The 14,072-nt window shown below is 48.2% G+C and overlaps 1 protein-coding gene across 1 annotated transcript; it reads right to left on the reverse strand.

Annotated features, from left to right (window-relative positions):
* Positions 1-2,413: 2,413 nt before the first annotated feature.
* On the reverse strand, positions 2,414-3,466 carry LOC142818911 (olfactory receptor 52R1-like). The gene has a single exon (XM_089774622.1). The coding sequence runs from the start codon at positions 3,347-3,349 to the stop codon at positions 2,414-2,416; it is 936 nt and encodes a 311-aa protein (XP_089630748.1). The 5' UTR covers positions 3,350-3,466.
* Between the last annotated feature and the right edge of the window lie 10,606 nt (positions 3,467-14,072).

A 14,072-nucleotide genomic window follows, 5' to 3' on the forward strand; every position in this document is an offset into this window, starting at 1 on the left:
TGCACTTTAAGCCCATTACTCCTTGTCCTGTCCTCAGAAACCAAGAGGAACAAATTTTCTCCTTCCTCCTTGTGACACCCTTTTAGATATTTGAAAACCGCTATCATGTCCCCCCTTAATCTTCTTTTTTCCAAACTAAACAAGCCAAGTTCATGAAGCCTGGCTTCATAGGTCATGTTCTCTAGACCTTTAATCATTCTTGTCGCTCTTCTCTGTACCCTTTCCAATTTCTCCACATCTTTCTTGAAATGTGGCGCCCAGAACTGGACACAGTACTCCAGCTGAGGCCTAACTAGTGCAGAGTAGAGCGGCAGAATGACTTCACGAGTTTTGCTTACAACACACCTGTTGATACAACCTAGAATCATATTTGCTTTTTTTGCAACAGCGTCACACTGTTGACTCATATTCAACTTGTGGTCCACTATGACCCCTAGATCCCTTTCTGCCATGCTCCTTCCTAGACAGTCGCTTCCCATCTTGTATGTATGGAACTGATTGTTCCTTCCTAAGTGGAGCACTTTGCATTTCTCTTTATTAAACCTCATCCTGTTTACCTCTGACCATTTCTCTAACTTGCTAAGGTCATTTTGAATTATGTCCCTATCCTCCAAAGAAGTCGCAACCCCACCCAGTTTGGTATCATCTGCAAACTTAATAAGCGCACTCTCTATCCCAATATCTACATCATTGATGAAGATATTGAACAGTACGGGTCCCAAAACAGACCCTTGAGGAACTCCACTTGTTATCCCTTTCCAGCAGGATTTAGCACCGTTAACAACAACTCTCTGACTACGGTTATCCAGCCAATTATGCACCCACCTTATCGTGGCCCTATCTAAGTTATATTTGCCTAGTTTATCAATAAGAATATCATGCGAGACCGTATCAAATGCCTTACTAAAGTCTAGGTATATGACATCCACCGCTTCTCCCTTATGGATGCACCTGCCCCAGCATCCAGCTTCTGAGCCAAGGAGTGTGAGCAAACAGTCCAGGGAAAGACACAAGGACTGAGACAGTTCTCACACAAGCAAGCACAAGGCAATCGGGTTTCCACCTCTCTGGGTTTTACAAAGAATCTCTCGGGGGTTGTTTTGTTTTTCATTTTGATTCTGTGGCCGGGCACCATTGGTGGTTGCCAGGTGCCCCTTTTTCAACCAGAAGAGTCCCTGGAAAGACACAAGGACAAAGGATGATTGAGTTGGGGGTCGGTCCTGCTTTGAGCAGGGGGCTGGACTCGGTGACTCCTGAGGTCTCTTCCACCACTAGGATTCCATGATTTTAAGGACTCAGATGGTTCACACACATTCAAACAAGAGTCAATCAGGTTTCCACTTCCCTGGGTTTTAAAACGAATCTTTTGAGGGTTGTTATCTTTTTTGTTTTGATTCTGTGGCCGGGCGCCATTTGTGGCAGCCAGGTGCCCTTTTTTCAACCAGAACGCGCAGTTGGAAAGGGGCTCTGGAAGTGTTCAATTCCTGCATGGCAGCGGAAGTTGGGTCATTAAGGCATGGCAGCCTCAGCTCAGCTGGGGATGACTCATGGTGGGAGGCAGGCTCCAGGCCACGCTGCAATAACTGCCTTAGCAACAGGAGCTGAGGGGGCCCAGCTGGAGTGGGGAGGGATGTGGAGTCAATCCAGTGAGTGATGAAGTCGGGGAGGAACTGACCAAGTGAGAGGGGAGGGGTCATGAGGGAAGAGGTGAAGAACTGTCACCAGACGGGTTGGTGGAGATGGGGCTGAGCGGGGCTACAGGGGCCCAGTTATGAGCAGTTAAAAAGGTTGGAGCATAATGAGTGGTACCAAGATGGATTCCCCGGTTTGTGTCATAGATGCAGGCCTTTAAGGCCATGAAGGGGATTAATGTCTCTCTAAGGGTGTGTCTAGACTCCATGGCGCTGCCGACAGAGCCATGTAAACTAGTTTAACCGACATAGTCAATGAAACGGGGATTTAAATGCTCCCTGCTTCGTTAAAATAAAAATGGCCGCCGTGCTGTGCCGACAATTAGCTGATTCGGAACAGCGCAGGAGTCTAGACGCAGATCGATTGACAAGGGAAGCCTTTGTTGACTCCTCCCTTATGCCTTGTGAAACGAGGTTTACAGGAGCGGTCGACTAAGGCTTCCTGTGTCGATTGATCCGCGTCTGGACTCCCGCACTGTGCCGGATCAGCTGATTGTCGGCACAGCACGGTGGCCATTTTTATTTTAACGAAACAGGGATTATTGAAATCCCCGTTTCATTGACTATGTTGGGTAAACTAGTTTACATGGCTCTGTCGGCAGAGCCATGGAGTCTAGACACACCCTAATGCCCAGGCATGGATTTAGGGAAGAGAACTCAGCACTTGTCACCAGCCAGTTCAGGAGAACCTTGGTCTGAGGACCAGAGCACCAGGGAAAATGTTACTCTGTCTGAATTATGTGCCGCAGCAGCCTGTCTCGGATCTGTTTGGTTCTCACCCCGTAGATGATGGGGTTCAGCATGGGGGGCACTAGCAGATGCAAATTGGCCATGAGAATTTGGAAATACAGGGGCACATGGTGGTCATACCGGGACACAAACACGGAGAAGAGAACTGGGATGTAAAAAGCTAAAATGACACAGAGGTGGGAGCTGCAGGTCCCAAAAGTCTTGAGCCGGGCATCCTTGGTGGGGAGGCTGAAGATGGCCCTGAGGATCAGGATATAGGACAACGTCATGGAAAACACATCCGTAACAGCCACCAGGAATGATACAATGAGGCCGTAGTAAGTACTGATGTGGGTGTCAGCACAGGCCAGTTTCAACACAGCCATCAACTGACAGAACGAGTGGGAAATGACGTTGGTGCGGCAATATGGCCACTGTCTCGCCAGGAAGGGAGAGGGCAGTAAGAAGATGCAGCTGCGCAGCACAACGGCCAGGCCTATCTTGGCAACCACAGAATTTGTAAGGATGGTGGAATGTCTTAGGGGATGGCAGATGGCCACGTAGCGATCCAAGGCCATGGCCGCAATGATCCCAGACTCCATCACCGAAAAGATACCTATGAAGAACATCTGGGTGAGGCACGAACCAAAATCGATCTCCCTGGAATTGAACCAGAAGATGCTCAGTGTTTTGGGCAGGGTAGTTGTGGGCAGGACCAAGTCGGTGACAGCCAGCATGCAGAGGAAATAGTACATGGGTCTATGGAGGCTCGGTTCTTTCTTTACGATGAACAGGATGGTGAAGTTTCCCAAGAGGGTTATGATGTACATGGCGCAGAAAGGGATGGAGATCCAGCCATGGGCGGCCTCCAGGCCAGGAATGCCCAGCAGGATGAATGTGGAGGGGTTGGTTGTGTTAGAATCTGTCATGGATCAGGAGAAAAAAATGTCCAAGTGTATTTTGCATGTACCGTGCACTTCCCTGACTTCCTGAATGTGCCCAGGTTCTCTGATGATGATCATAGAACAATTCCCTGGAAGGAGAGACAATGTTGATGAGAAACACGACCCGCACTGCTGGCGGCTCTTCTCACATGTGAAGCAAACTCCTCACTCTTCACACAATGAAAAATAACATTTACATTATTCAGGGAAGTGAATTCTGAGCCACTTACCCAACTCATTCAAGTTCCCTATTTTCTGGTGCTCTTTGGGTTGGTAACTCCTACATGTCATGGGGTGGGAAACCTCAGTAGATACCAGCAGGAAACACAAACATGGATACTGGTCATCTCTTCTTGTTCCAGGATGCATTCATCTACCTGAACCTTCAGAATCTGAGACTGAAAAAAAAAAGCTTTGCCAAGATTTGTACCATGGGAAAACTGGAACACACTTTGGGGAAAAGACTTTGGTGTTGCTGATAGCAACTCAATGGAAACATCTGCTCAATCCCAGCAGTGGGAAAAGGGAGACCATGTTTGGATACCTAAGGAATGGGATGCAGGAAAACCTGCACTGGACATGAGCTCAGCGCTGGTCACCTCTTCTCTATAAAGGACACAGCAGATAGAAAGGGATTACTTCAGTCAAACTTGAAAGATACAAACACCAGCGTTTTGAGCTGACCAGTCAGCTATCTCATTTGGAATGAGAAGTGCATAACCGGGCAGCAGAAATGCAAAACCAAGCACTCAAGGAAAAAGTGGACCAATTGGAGGTTGAAAGTAAACTAAAAAAAAAAGGAATGTATTAAAATCATAGAATCATAGAATATTAGAACTGGAAGGGACCGCGACAGGTCACCATGTCCAGCCCCCTGCCCTCAAGGCAGGACCAGGCACCATCTAGGTCATCCCTGACAGAAGTTTGCCTAACCTGCTCTTAAATATCTCCAATGAAGGAGATTCCACAACCTCCCTGGGCAATTTATTCCAGAGTTTAACCACCCTGACAATTAGGAAGTTTTTCCCAATGTCCAATCTAAACCTCCTTGGCTGCAATTGAAGCCCATTGCTTCTCGTCCTGTTATCAGAGGTCAAGGAGAACAATTTTTCTCCCGCCTCCTTGTAACACCTTTTAGGTACCTGAAAGTCTTTTTCATGACCCTTCTCAGCCTAGATCTTGAATCATCTCGACTTTTTCAAATTCCTCCACATCTTTCCTGACGTATGGTCCCGAAATACTCCCATTGTGGCCTAACGAGAGCAGAGTAGAGCAGAAGAATTGCTTCTTGCCTCTTCCTTACAACACACCTGTCAAAGAAACCCAGGATGATATTTGCCTTTTTCCCCCCAATAGTGTCCAGCTGCTGACTCATATTGAGCAAGTGGTCCAGTATTGCTGTTAGATCCCTTTCACAGAAGGTTAGGAAATAATGGAAAACGTGACATGGGATTATTTTTAAAAAGTGTAGGCATATAATAAATGTCAGTCGGCAACATGATTTATGGAGGAAAGGTCCTATCAAATATACCCAATTTCATCCTAGAACGAGACTACATGTTTGGTTGATCAAGGGAATCAGGGATTCAAAGGACTTTCATTAATCTGTGGCATTTGATTTCGAGAGAGAAATCTTCAGCTAATGCACAAAGGGCTGAGTTAGAGCTAGGAAAGGATTTTAGTACTTCACATGGAGTTTGTCTATGTCATGCCAGTCCCCGGGTCCACGTTTCCACAAGGATGTTAACATCTGGAGTCAGTGCAGAAAAGAGCCACTGAAATGGCTGCGACTGGCGAAAACCCCAGAGAAAGCGAGAGAATGAAACCGCTTGATTTATTTCCCTTAACTGTTACTAACAGACTGAGTAACCAGGCAGAACAAGGCCCGGATGGCTAGGAGCAGAAACCAGACGCTGTTTAGTTAGAAATAGTTAGAACTCCTGGAGATAAACCATGCGGAGAAGCTGCGAAAGGAAGCAGTGAAATCCCCAACTGCTCCTGTCGCCTCTGCACATGCAGACTGGGGGTTTGCTGGGAGATTTGCTTGAGGGGTTGGCTCAGTGTAAAACTCCACAGCAGCCTTTTCCTTCGTTGTAGACGGAAGCAAGTAGCAGGGGGCCACAAATCAATGGAGGTAACGACCTCCCAGAGAGGTTCAATGGGCTTGTCGCAATGCTTCCATAGCCACCTCTGCCAGGACTGCTTATAGAGCAACAATTGGAAATGAAATTGTGGCACTGCTGAGGCCACATCGGGACCCCATTTTTGCATCCCCCCCCCTCAACTACAAAAAGGATGTGGAAGCATTGGAGAGCATCCAGCACAGGGCGACCAAAATGATGAGGGAGCTGGAGCTTATGGCCTAAGAGGAGAGTCTGAGGGATTTGGGCTTGTTTAGTCTGCAGAAGAGAAGAGTGAGGGGGGATTTGAGAGCAGCCTGCAACTTCCTGAAGAGATGCTCCAAAGAGGATGGAGAGAGGCTGTTCTCACTAGTGACAGATGGCAGAACAAGGAGCAATAGGCTCAAGTTGCAGTTGCGGGAGGTCTAGGTGGGATATTAGGGAAAACTATTTCCCTAGGAGGGTGGGGAAGCAATGGGATGGGTGCCTGGGATGGTGGAATCTCCATTCCTGTAGGTTTCTAAATCCTGGCTTGACCAAGCCCTGGCTGGGATGATTGAGTTGGGTTGGTCCTGCTTTGGGCAGAGGGCTGGACTCAATGACTTCTGAGGTCTCTTTCAGCCCTGGGATTCTGTGATACTATGAAAAAAGGCCAATACAGTGTTATGGGGCAGGAGCAGAGGTACAACATGCCAGTCACGGGAGGTGATATCACTGCTCTACTGGGAGCTTGTTATACATCAGAAAAAGTTGCGTGTCCGATTCTGGTCACTGCTGGACAGAGAGATGCAGAGAACCTGGAGAGGACCCAGAGGCGAGTGACAAAGTTGCCCCAGAGGGCGGAACACCAGCTCTCCGAGCAAAGGCTGGTGTAAGGGATGATGTTGAGTTTGCAAAGGCAGCAATGAAGGGCGGCCAATACAACTCTCTTCAAAGACTGAAAAGGAGCCAGAACAAGATGGGGAAAGTTGTTCTCCCTCTGCCAGAGCGCACAGCACAGGAGGCAAGAGGGTCCAGTTACAGCCGAGCCGATGCAGACCAACTATCCAGCTAGAATTCCTAACCACCTCAGGGAAGGGAAAGACGCCCTGGGAAGTAATGGAAGCTCCTTCACTGGTCAGTTTCCAAACTACGGTGGCTATTAACGTCCATGACATGAGCTAGACACAACCAACCCTGCGTCCCGGCAGGGGTTAGAGGAGCTGACCCGTGTGGTGCCTCCTAAACTGGGGCTCTTGGACATAAAATCCTGGTGTAGAAAAGGCCCTATAAAAATAAGTCAAGGGGCTCAGTACAGGGGGGACTGTAATGGCCTGTCTTGTACAGGAGGTCAAACTGGGAGCACTAACGACAACTCCTGACTCTAACCTTACGAGTCTGTGGATAGAGAGAGCCGAGCAGGCGTTTCCATTGGCTGCGTCTCACGACACACAGACAGGAGAACCCTTGATTCCATTGAGTTGCTGAACATATGACCCTGCGGCTATGTCTACATTACAGGTGTTTTGCGGAAGAGCAAATGCAAATAGAGTGCTCAGTTGCATATCTCGCACTCTCATTTGCATATCTTCTTCTGATCCTTTGTGCAGAAGAGGTTTTTGTAATAAAAAGCCATGTGTAGGCAGAGCCATTTGTCGGGGAAAAAACCCACTTTTGTGCAAGAGCCTGTAAACCTCTCTGCATTAACACACAGCTGCCCCCGGGACTCTCACTCCAAGGGGAGCTTCGCCTCAGTGAGGTCTGAGTACAGAGCCGCCTACAGCCCCAGAATCTGGCTTGTGTTGGAAGCTACTGAGCCCTTCCATCCGGAAGGATCCCCCTTGCCACTGAAATGCAGCCACCATGGGAGAGACCATCAGGCATCCGAGAGCAGGGGGCACAGCACAGAACGGTGTTTTGGACACTAGTACTCATGTCCCGTGGCAAGGCTGCTGGGGTGTTGAATGGCCACGCAGAGGGGAACGGACCAGAGACTTACTCTCTGTCACCCACAGGCTCATTGCACCGGGATGGGAAGCAGTCCAGCTCCTTAGCAAGGGATGGGCCCCTGTGAACTTCCCCCACAATCTACCTCAGCTTGGTGTGTCCCGCCCGCCTCCCGTGTCACCCCACGAGAGCACCCTGGTGTCTGTTCACGTTGAACACTAAGCGGAGCCGAAAGGACCCCAATCTCGTCTGTGCCCCTCACACCCATGGTTCACTGAGTTCATCACGCAGGTGTGATCGTCCCCAACGATGGTACCTGTGAATTCTGAGTCAACAGCGTCCTCCCTGGGAACCGCTCTCGCGCCCGCACCGGCATCAACATCCGAGAGCAACCCAGGGGTGAGCCAAGTGATGTATTTATAACTCAGCTGCGCTCAATCCCCATGAGGGTCCCTCGACCTCCAGAGGAAAAAAAACCCAACAGCCAAAGACAAGCTCAGCACACAGGAAGAAATCCACAAACACAAACACACACTACAGACAGCCACTTCCCTCAAGGGTCCTGTATTAGCTCCCTCCTCTATCTGGAGAACTCCCTCTCCAAACTCCCTCTGAACAGCCCCTTTTTGCAAGCTCCCTACTCTTTATTTCCAAACCTTTAACAAGTTATCAATCCATGAGAGGACCTTCCCTCTTCTCCCATGACTGCGTCCTTTGCTTAAGAGCTTTGGTGACAGATCTTGTTAAAGGCTTTCTGGATGTCAACATACACTATATCTATTGGACCCCCCTTGTCTACATGCTAGTTGACCCCTTCAAAGAACTTTAGCAGATTGCTGAAGCACGATTTCCCTTTACAGAGTCCATATTGATTTTCCCCCAACAAATTATGTTCATGTATTTGCCCAACAATTCTGTTCTTTATTAGATTTTCAACCCATTTGCCTCTTCACATGGAGAAAGTGCTGGAGCCCATGCGCACTGAAAACACCAAGCTGGAGCTCCTCTGCCTCCATATCGCTCCCATCCCCTGGGGCTGGGGTAACCAGTGTGTTTTAGATCTGCCGCTCTGTAGCAATCCTGCGGGCTCAAAATCCCAACAAAAGGCTGCCAAGCCGAACAGGGCAGCAGCTCTCCCTGCCCCACGTCTTGTGAGCAGCCTTCAACCATGTCTATGAAGCAGGCTACAGTGGGACATTCCACTATCTAATAAACTTGGGTCAAAGAACTATCAATTTTCCTTCCCACTTTTCTATCTGAATATTTTCCTCTGAATCAGTTTTATTGATTTTTTCCCAGCTTTTCAGAATTAGTCTTCGTGGAGCATGGAGTGTCTGTAGACAGTATGGCTTTGGAAAGCTACTCTGTCTGTCCATTTGAGTGTCATCGGTTTCGTTCTTTTATTTTCCTCTCTTCTAGAATATGATTTTTTTTATCTTTTCATGAAGCAAAACAGTGGCCGACTTTTCAGTCCGCTCACATATGACAGCCTGCCCCATTCTCGCCATCTCTCTTGGAAATCACCTTTCTATCTGCTGTACCCTACACTGAGAGTGGGAGACCAAAACTGAGCAGATGTCCACGTTTTTCTGGGTGACACGTTTTTTTTCCATCCCATTCCCTAGGCAGCCAAATCTTGTCTTTGTTTTTACCACTGCTGTGAAAGGAAAGGTGTTTCTTGGAGCTTCTATCAACAACATCCAGGTCTCTTCCCTGATTTACGGTCTAGTTGGGATGGTTCACCCAACACATGCCTTGGCAAAGATTTCATTTGTTTCCCCCACTCTTACCTTTTGAGTAAGTGGATGAATGGATAACTCCCAATAGTAGAACTTTAAAGACTAACACGATGGTTTATTAGGTGATGAGCTTTCGTGGGCCAGACCCACTTCCTCAGATCAATATGTGGAAGAAAATCGGCACAACCATATATACCAAAGTGATACAATCAAAAAAATGAACGCATGTGAAATTGACAAATCAAATTTTAGAACAGAGTGGGGCAGAGGGGGGAAGGTTAGTTTCTGTGAGGTAATGATATAGGGGTATTAATAGGGGAAGTTTCTGTGAGTTAATGACATTAGGGATGATAATTGGGGAAGCTATCTTTGTAATGGGTGAGATAGCCTCCCAATTATCACCCCTAATGTCTAGTGGCATGGTGCTGAAGCCTTCTTCCTTGAATCACTTACTGAATGCTCAGAGAGACACTAAACACTTTTGTGGCCTTACTGTGCTGTGTTAGGAGGGTGAACTGGCAAATCAGTCAATGTACACGACACTTGATTGTCATCTTTCTAGTTCCTGATAGACATGAAACGCATGAATCAACACCTCCTCTTCTACCTCTTCTCTCAAGACCTTGTTACTTACTCCTTTCTTCTCCTCCACTTCTCAGTGGCTGGATCTTTTTCATCATCCTGAACCCCTGCCCTCCTGTCCACTTTTGTCGACAAAACTATACCTGTGTCTACACTACCGCTGAGTTCTGTCAACATAATGTTGACAGAACTCAGCAGTTTTGTCGACGCTGGTAAACATCATTTTACGAGGCATAACGCCTTCTGTTGACAGAGTTCTGTCGACTGAAGGTGTTATTGCATGTAAACTGTCCTTTGCGTCTACACTACCATGTCGACAAAGCAGCTTGCTTTGTCGACAGAACTGAATGTAGTGTAGACCCTCTTTGTCGACAGAAGCTTTGTCGACAGTATCTGTCGACAAAACTTCTGTAGACAAAAGCCTGAAGTCTAGATGTACCCTAAGTGTGATTCCCAGGGTTACTTAAGCTCTTGACAAATATGTTTTGGGTTTTTTTTGGCAGAAAACTTAGCAATGAGTTTTCTGGAGGACAGTATGTAATTCCTATATAACAGAAAGAATATTAAATAAATATTGGACCCAATCATCTCTAAAACCAGTGTGTTCTTACATCTCGGAGCAAGTGACTGAAGGGACACTGCTTAGGGTTAGCATTTTCATATCTATTCTGACTTTGTTGCTAACTTTGTGGGAGAAAGACCCCATCGGGACCCCCAGGTTCTATCTCAGCTCTGGGAGGGGAGTGTGGCCTAGTGGGTTACCGCAAGGGGCAGAGACATCTGGGGTCCCCATGAGATTACAAGTGTGGCCACACTGGGTGAAACCAATGGTACATCTAGTCCAGTGCTGTCTTCTGACAGTGTCCAATGCCAGGTGTTTCTGACGGAATGAATCACAGAAATCATCAAGTGCCCCACTCTTAACTTCTGGCAAACTGAGGCTAACGACACCATCATTGCCCATTCTAGATAACAGCTGTTGATTGATTTAGCCTCCATTCACATCCATATTTCCTAATGGACAGGTTAGAGTTTGGCCACCTACAACATTCTCTAGCTGAAAATTCCACAAGTTGCCAATGAAGAAATTGTTCCTTTTGTTTGTTTTCAAAACTGATGCCTATTAATGGCTTTGCAGTAATTAGCATTACCTTATGCAATCGCTCCACTCTCATACCCCTCCCCCATCATCTATTTTCCTTCAGACAAGAGGAGTTGAGTTTAGGGGGTAGTGACCAACAGCTCAATGTCTGATTGGAGGTTGGCATTAAGGGTCAACTCTAGGGCCAAATTTGTTCAACATCTTTATTAGTGACTTGGATGAGGGGATGGATTGCACCTTCAGCAAGCTCGCAGACGCTTCTAAACTAGACGGAAAGGTCAATATGTTGGAGGGCAGGGATAGGGTCTAGCATGACCTAGAGAGGATTAGACCAAGAAAATCTGATGAGGTTCAACAAGAACAAGTGCAGAATCCTGCCCTTGGGATTGAAGACGCCCAAGCATTGTTACAGGCTGGGGACCAACTGGCTAAGTAGCAGTTGGGTACAAAGGTCTTTGGGATTATAGTGGATGAGAAGCTGGATATGAGTCAACAGGGCGCCCTTGTAGCCAAGCAATAATGGCATATTGGGGTGCATTAGGAGGAGCATTGCCAGCAGCTCTAGGAAGAGATTATTCCCTTTTTTTCAGAGCTGGTGAGCCGTGTTCCCTCTAAGATTTTCCATCCCCGAGTGGAGTGAGTTTTGTCTTGTGCACCGAGATGATGGGTGCTTATTTGGATGTGCACCACTGTGGCATCCACCGGGGTCCTGCTCCCCAGTGACTCTCCCAGGTAGCGCCTCCTTGCTGCCTTGTTGGAAGGGAGCGATCCCTTCCCATCCCCCGATCCTGCACCTAGGAGGGTGTTGTTTCCTGCCATCCTTCCCCCCACACTGAGCACAGGCTGGGAGCCAGAAAGCTCATGCCAGCTCCTACCACATGGCTACAGCATGTCTGGGCCTCAGTTTCCCCTCAGTAGCCATTTGATAGTGCTTACCGCTGAAGGAGCCATGGGTCCCTGGGGATTATTTTGGGTTAGGAGGCAGGGGCAGGAATATTTTTCCAAATGGCAGGGAGACACCGCAGGCACACAAGTGGGGACTAAGATGGTGGGGTCTAAGATGGTGAGGCCTCATCTCAGGTAGTGCATCCAGTTCTAGCCCCCCCCCCCCATTCCAGAAAGGATGTGGATGCATTGGAGAGAATCTAGTGGGGAGCAAGAAAAATGATTATCGGACTGGAACACATGACCTATGAGGAGAGGCTGAGGGATTTGGGCTTGTTCAGTCTGCAGAAGAGTAGAGTGAGGGAGTATTTAATAGTGGCCTTCAACTACCTGAAGGGAGGTTCCAAAGAGGATGAGGAGAGGCTGTTCTCAGTAGTGATGGATGATAGAACTAGGAGCAATGGTCTTAAGTTATCTCGGGGGAGGTCTAGGTTGGATATTAGCAAAAACGATTTCCCTAGGCCGGTGGGGAAGCGCTGGGATGGGATTCCTATGGAGGGGGTGGAATCTGCATCCCTACAGGTTTTTAGGTCCTGGCTTGACAAGGCCTGGCTGGGATGGTTGAGTTGGGGTTGGTCCTGCTTTTGGCAGGTGACTGGACTTGATGACTCCTGAGGACTCTTCCAGCCCTGGGATTCTATGGTTCTATATCATTCCATGTCGCTAGCCGCAGAGTGAGATAACTCGTCCCCACAGTGTCCCCGCCTTGGCTCCCTCACCCCCTCAATCTACTGCTATTGTCGCTGGTGGGAGGGAAGCAGGGGAAAGGGAAACCAGAAAAAAATCCAACCCCCATGTCCCTAGTGATAAAACCGAGCAAAGCTCTAGGTGGGAAAAATATCACAAAACTTACTATAATGTTTCTGCACCTCGAATTTGGGCAGCACCAAGTGGATCAGGCTACATATGTACCAGACCTCTCTGTGCCTCTCAGCTCCTCTCCAGGGTCATCGGTCCTCTAGCAAAATCAGCAGTGGGAAAGAAGAAAGCTCCAAAGAGGCGCCTCCTTGTGCTCATGGGTGTGACCTGAAATTCTCTCTCAGCCCCTAAGTAGAAACTTCAGCGATGATACTCCCTGCAGCAAAACAATGGGGTCTTTGAGGTTGCCCCTGCCCTACAGCCTGTGCCACCTGGCTGTTGCCATGGACTCTCTGTGAGGTCACCGCCTCCCGACTTCCTTTGACCAATAAGCTGAGGTACCACAAAAGACCCTTGTGATGTCACTGCCACACCCAGCCCTGCTCTGAAGGGCCAATGTCTTTCCCTGACCAGTTGCTTTGCATGTTTGAGCTGCTTCCCCCGTGTCAGCCCCACACTCCGTGTTAATTCTGTGGATCGAGCAGGCTACAGAGGTTGCTAAATTGTTGACCCTCAGTTTGGCATAGATTTGTAGACTTTAAGTTCTGAAGAGACTTTTAGACCATCCCTTCCATGCCCACCCCGCTGCAGAGACACTGGAGAAAATTGGCTTTTACCCAGAATGCCATTGCTCTCTTCTTCTGTCCAGGAGTGATCCCCTTAGCTGAAAATATTTTTCAATGACCAGCCTATTTACAGATGGATGTACCTGCCCCAGCCTCCAGCCTCTGAGCCAAGGAGTGTGAGCAAACAGTCCAGGGAAAGACACAAGGACTGAGACAGTTCTCACACAACCAAGCAAAAGGCAATCGGGTTTCCACCTCTCTGGGTTTTACAAAGAATCTCTCGAGGGTTGTTTTGTTTTTCATTTTTCAGTTTGATTCTGTGGCCGGGCACCATTGGTGGTTGCCAGGTGCCCTTTTTCAACCAGAAGAGTCCCCGGAAAGACACAAGGACAAAGGATGATTGAGTTGGGTTGGTCCTGCTTTGAGCAGGGGGCTGGACTCGGTGACTCCTGAGGTCTCTTCCACCACTAGGATTCCATGATTTTAAGGACTCAGATGGTTCACACACATTCAAACAAGAGTCAATCAGGTTTCCACTTCTCTGGGTTTTCAAAAGAATCTTTTGAGGGTTGTTTTCTTTTTTGTTTTGATTCTGTGGCCGGGCGCCATTTGTGGCAACCAGGTGCCCTTTTTTCAACCAGAACGCGCAGTTGGAAAGGGGCTCTGGAAGTGTTCAATTCCTGCATGGCAGCGGAAGTTGGGTCATTAAGGCATGGCAGCCTCAGCTCAGCTGGGGATGACTCATGGTGGGAGGCAGGCTCCAGGCCACGCTGCAATAACTGCCTTAGCAACAGGAGCTGAGGGGGCCCAGCTGGAGAGGGGAGGGATGTGGAGTCAATCCAGTGAGTGATGAAGTCGGGGAGGAACTGA

Source organism: Pelodiscus sinensis, chromosome 1 (genome assembly GCF_052426305.1).
Source record: "Pelodiscus sinensis isolate ZL-2025 chromosome 1, ASM5242630v1, whole genome shotgun sequence".
NCBI classification, from domain to species: Eukaryota; Metazoa; Chordata; order Testudines; family Trionychidae; genus Pelodiscus; species Pelodiscus sinensis.

Coding starts and splice junctions, on each gene's coding strand:
- LOC142818911 (XM_089774622.1), bottom strand. CDS start 3,349: ATGACAGATTCTAACACAACCAACCCCTCCACATTCATCCTGCTGGGC.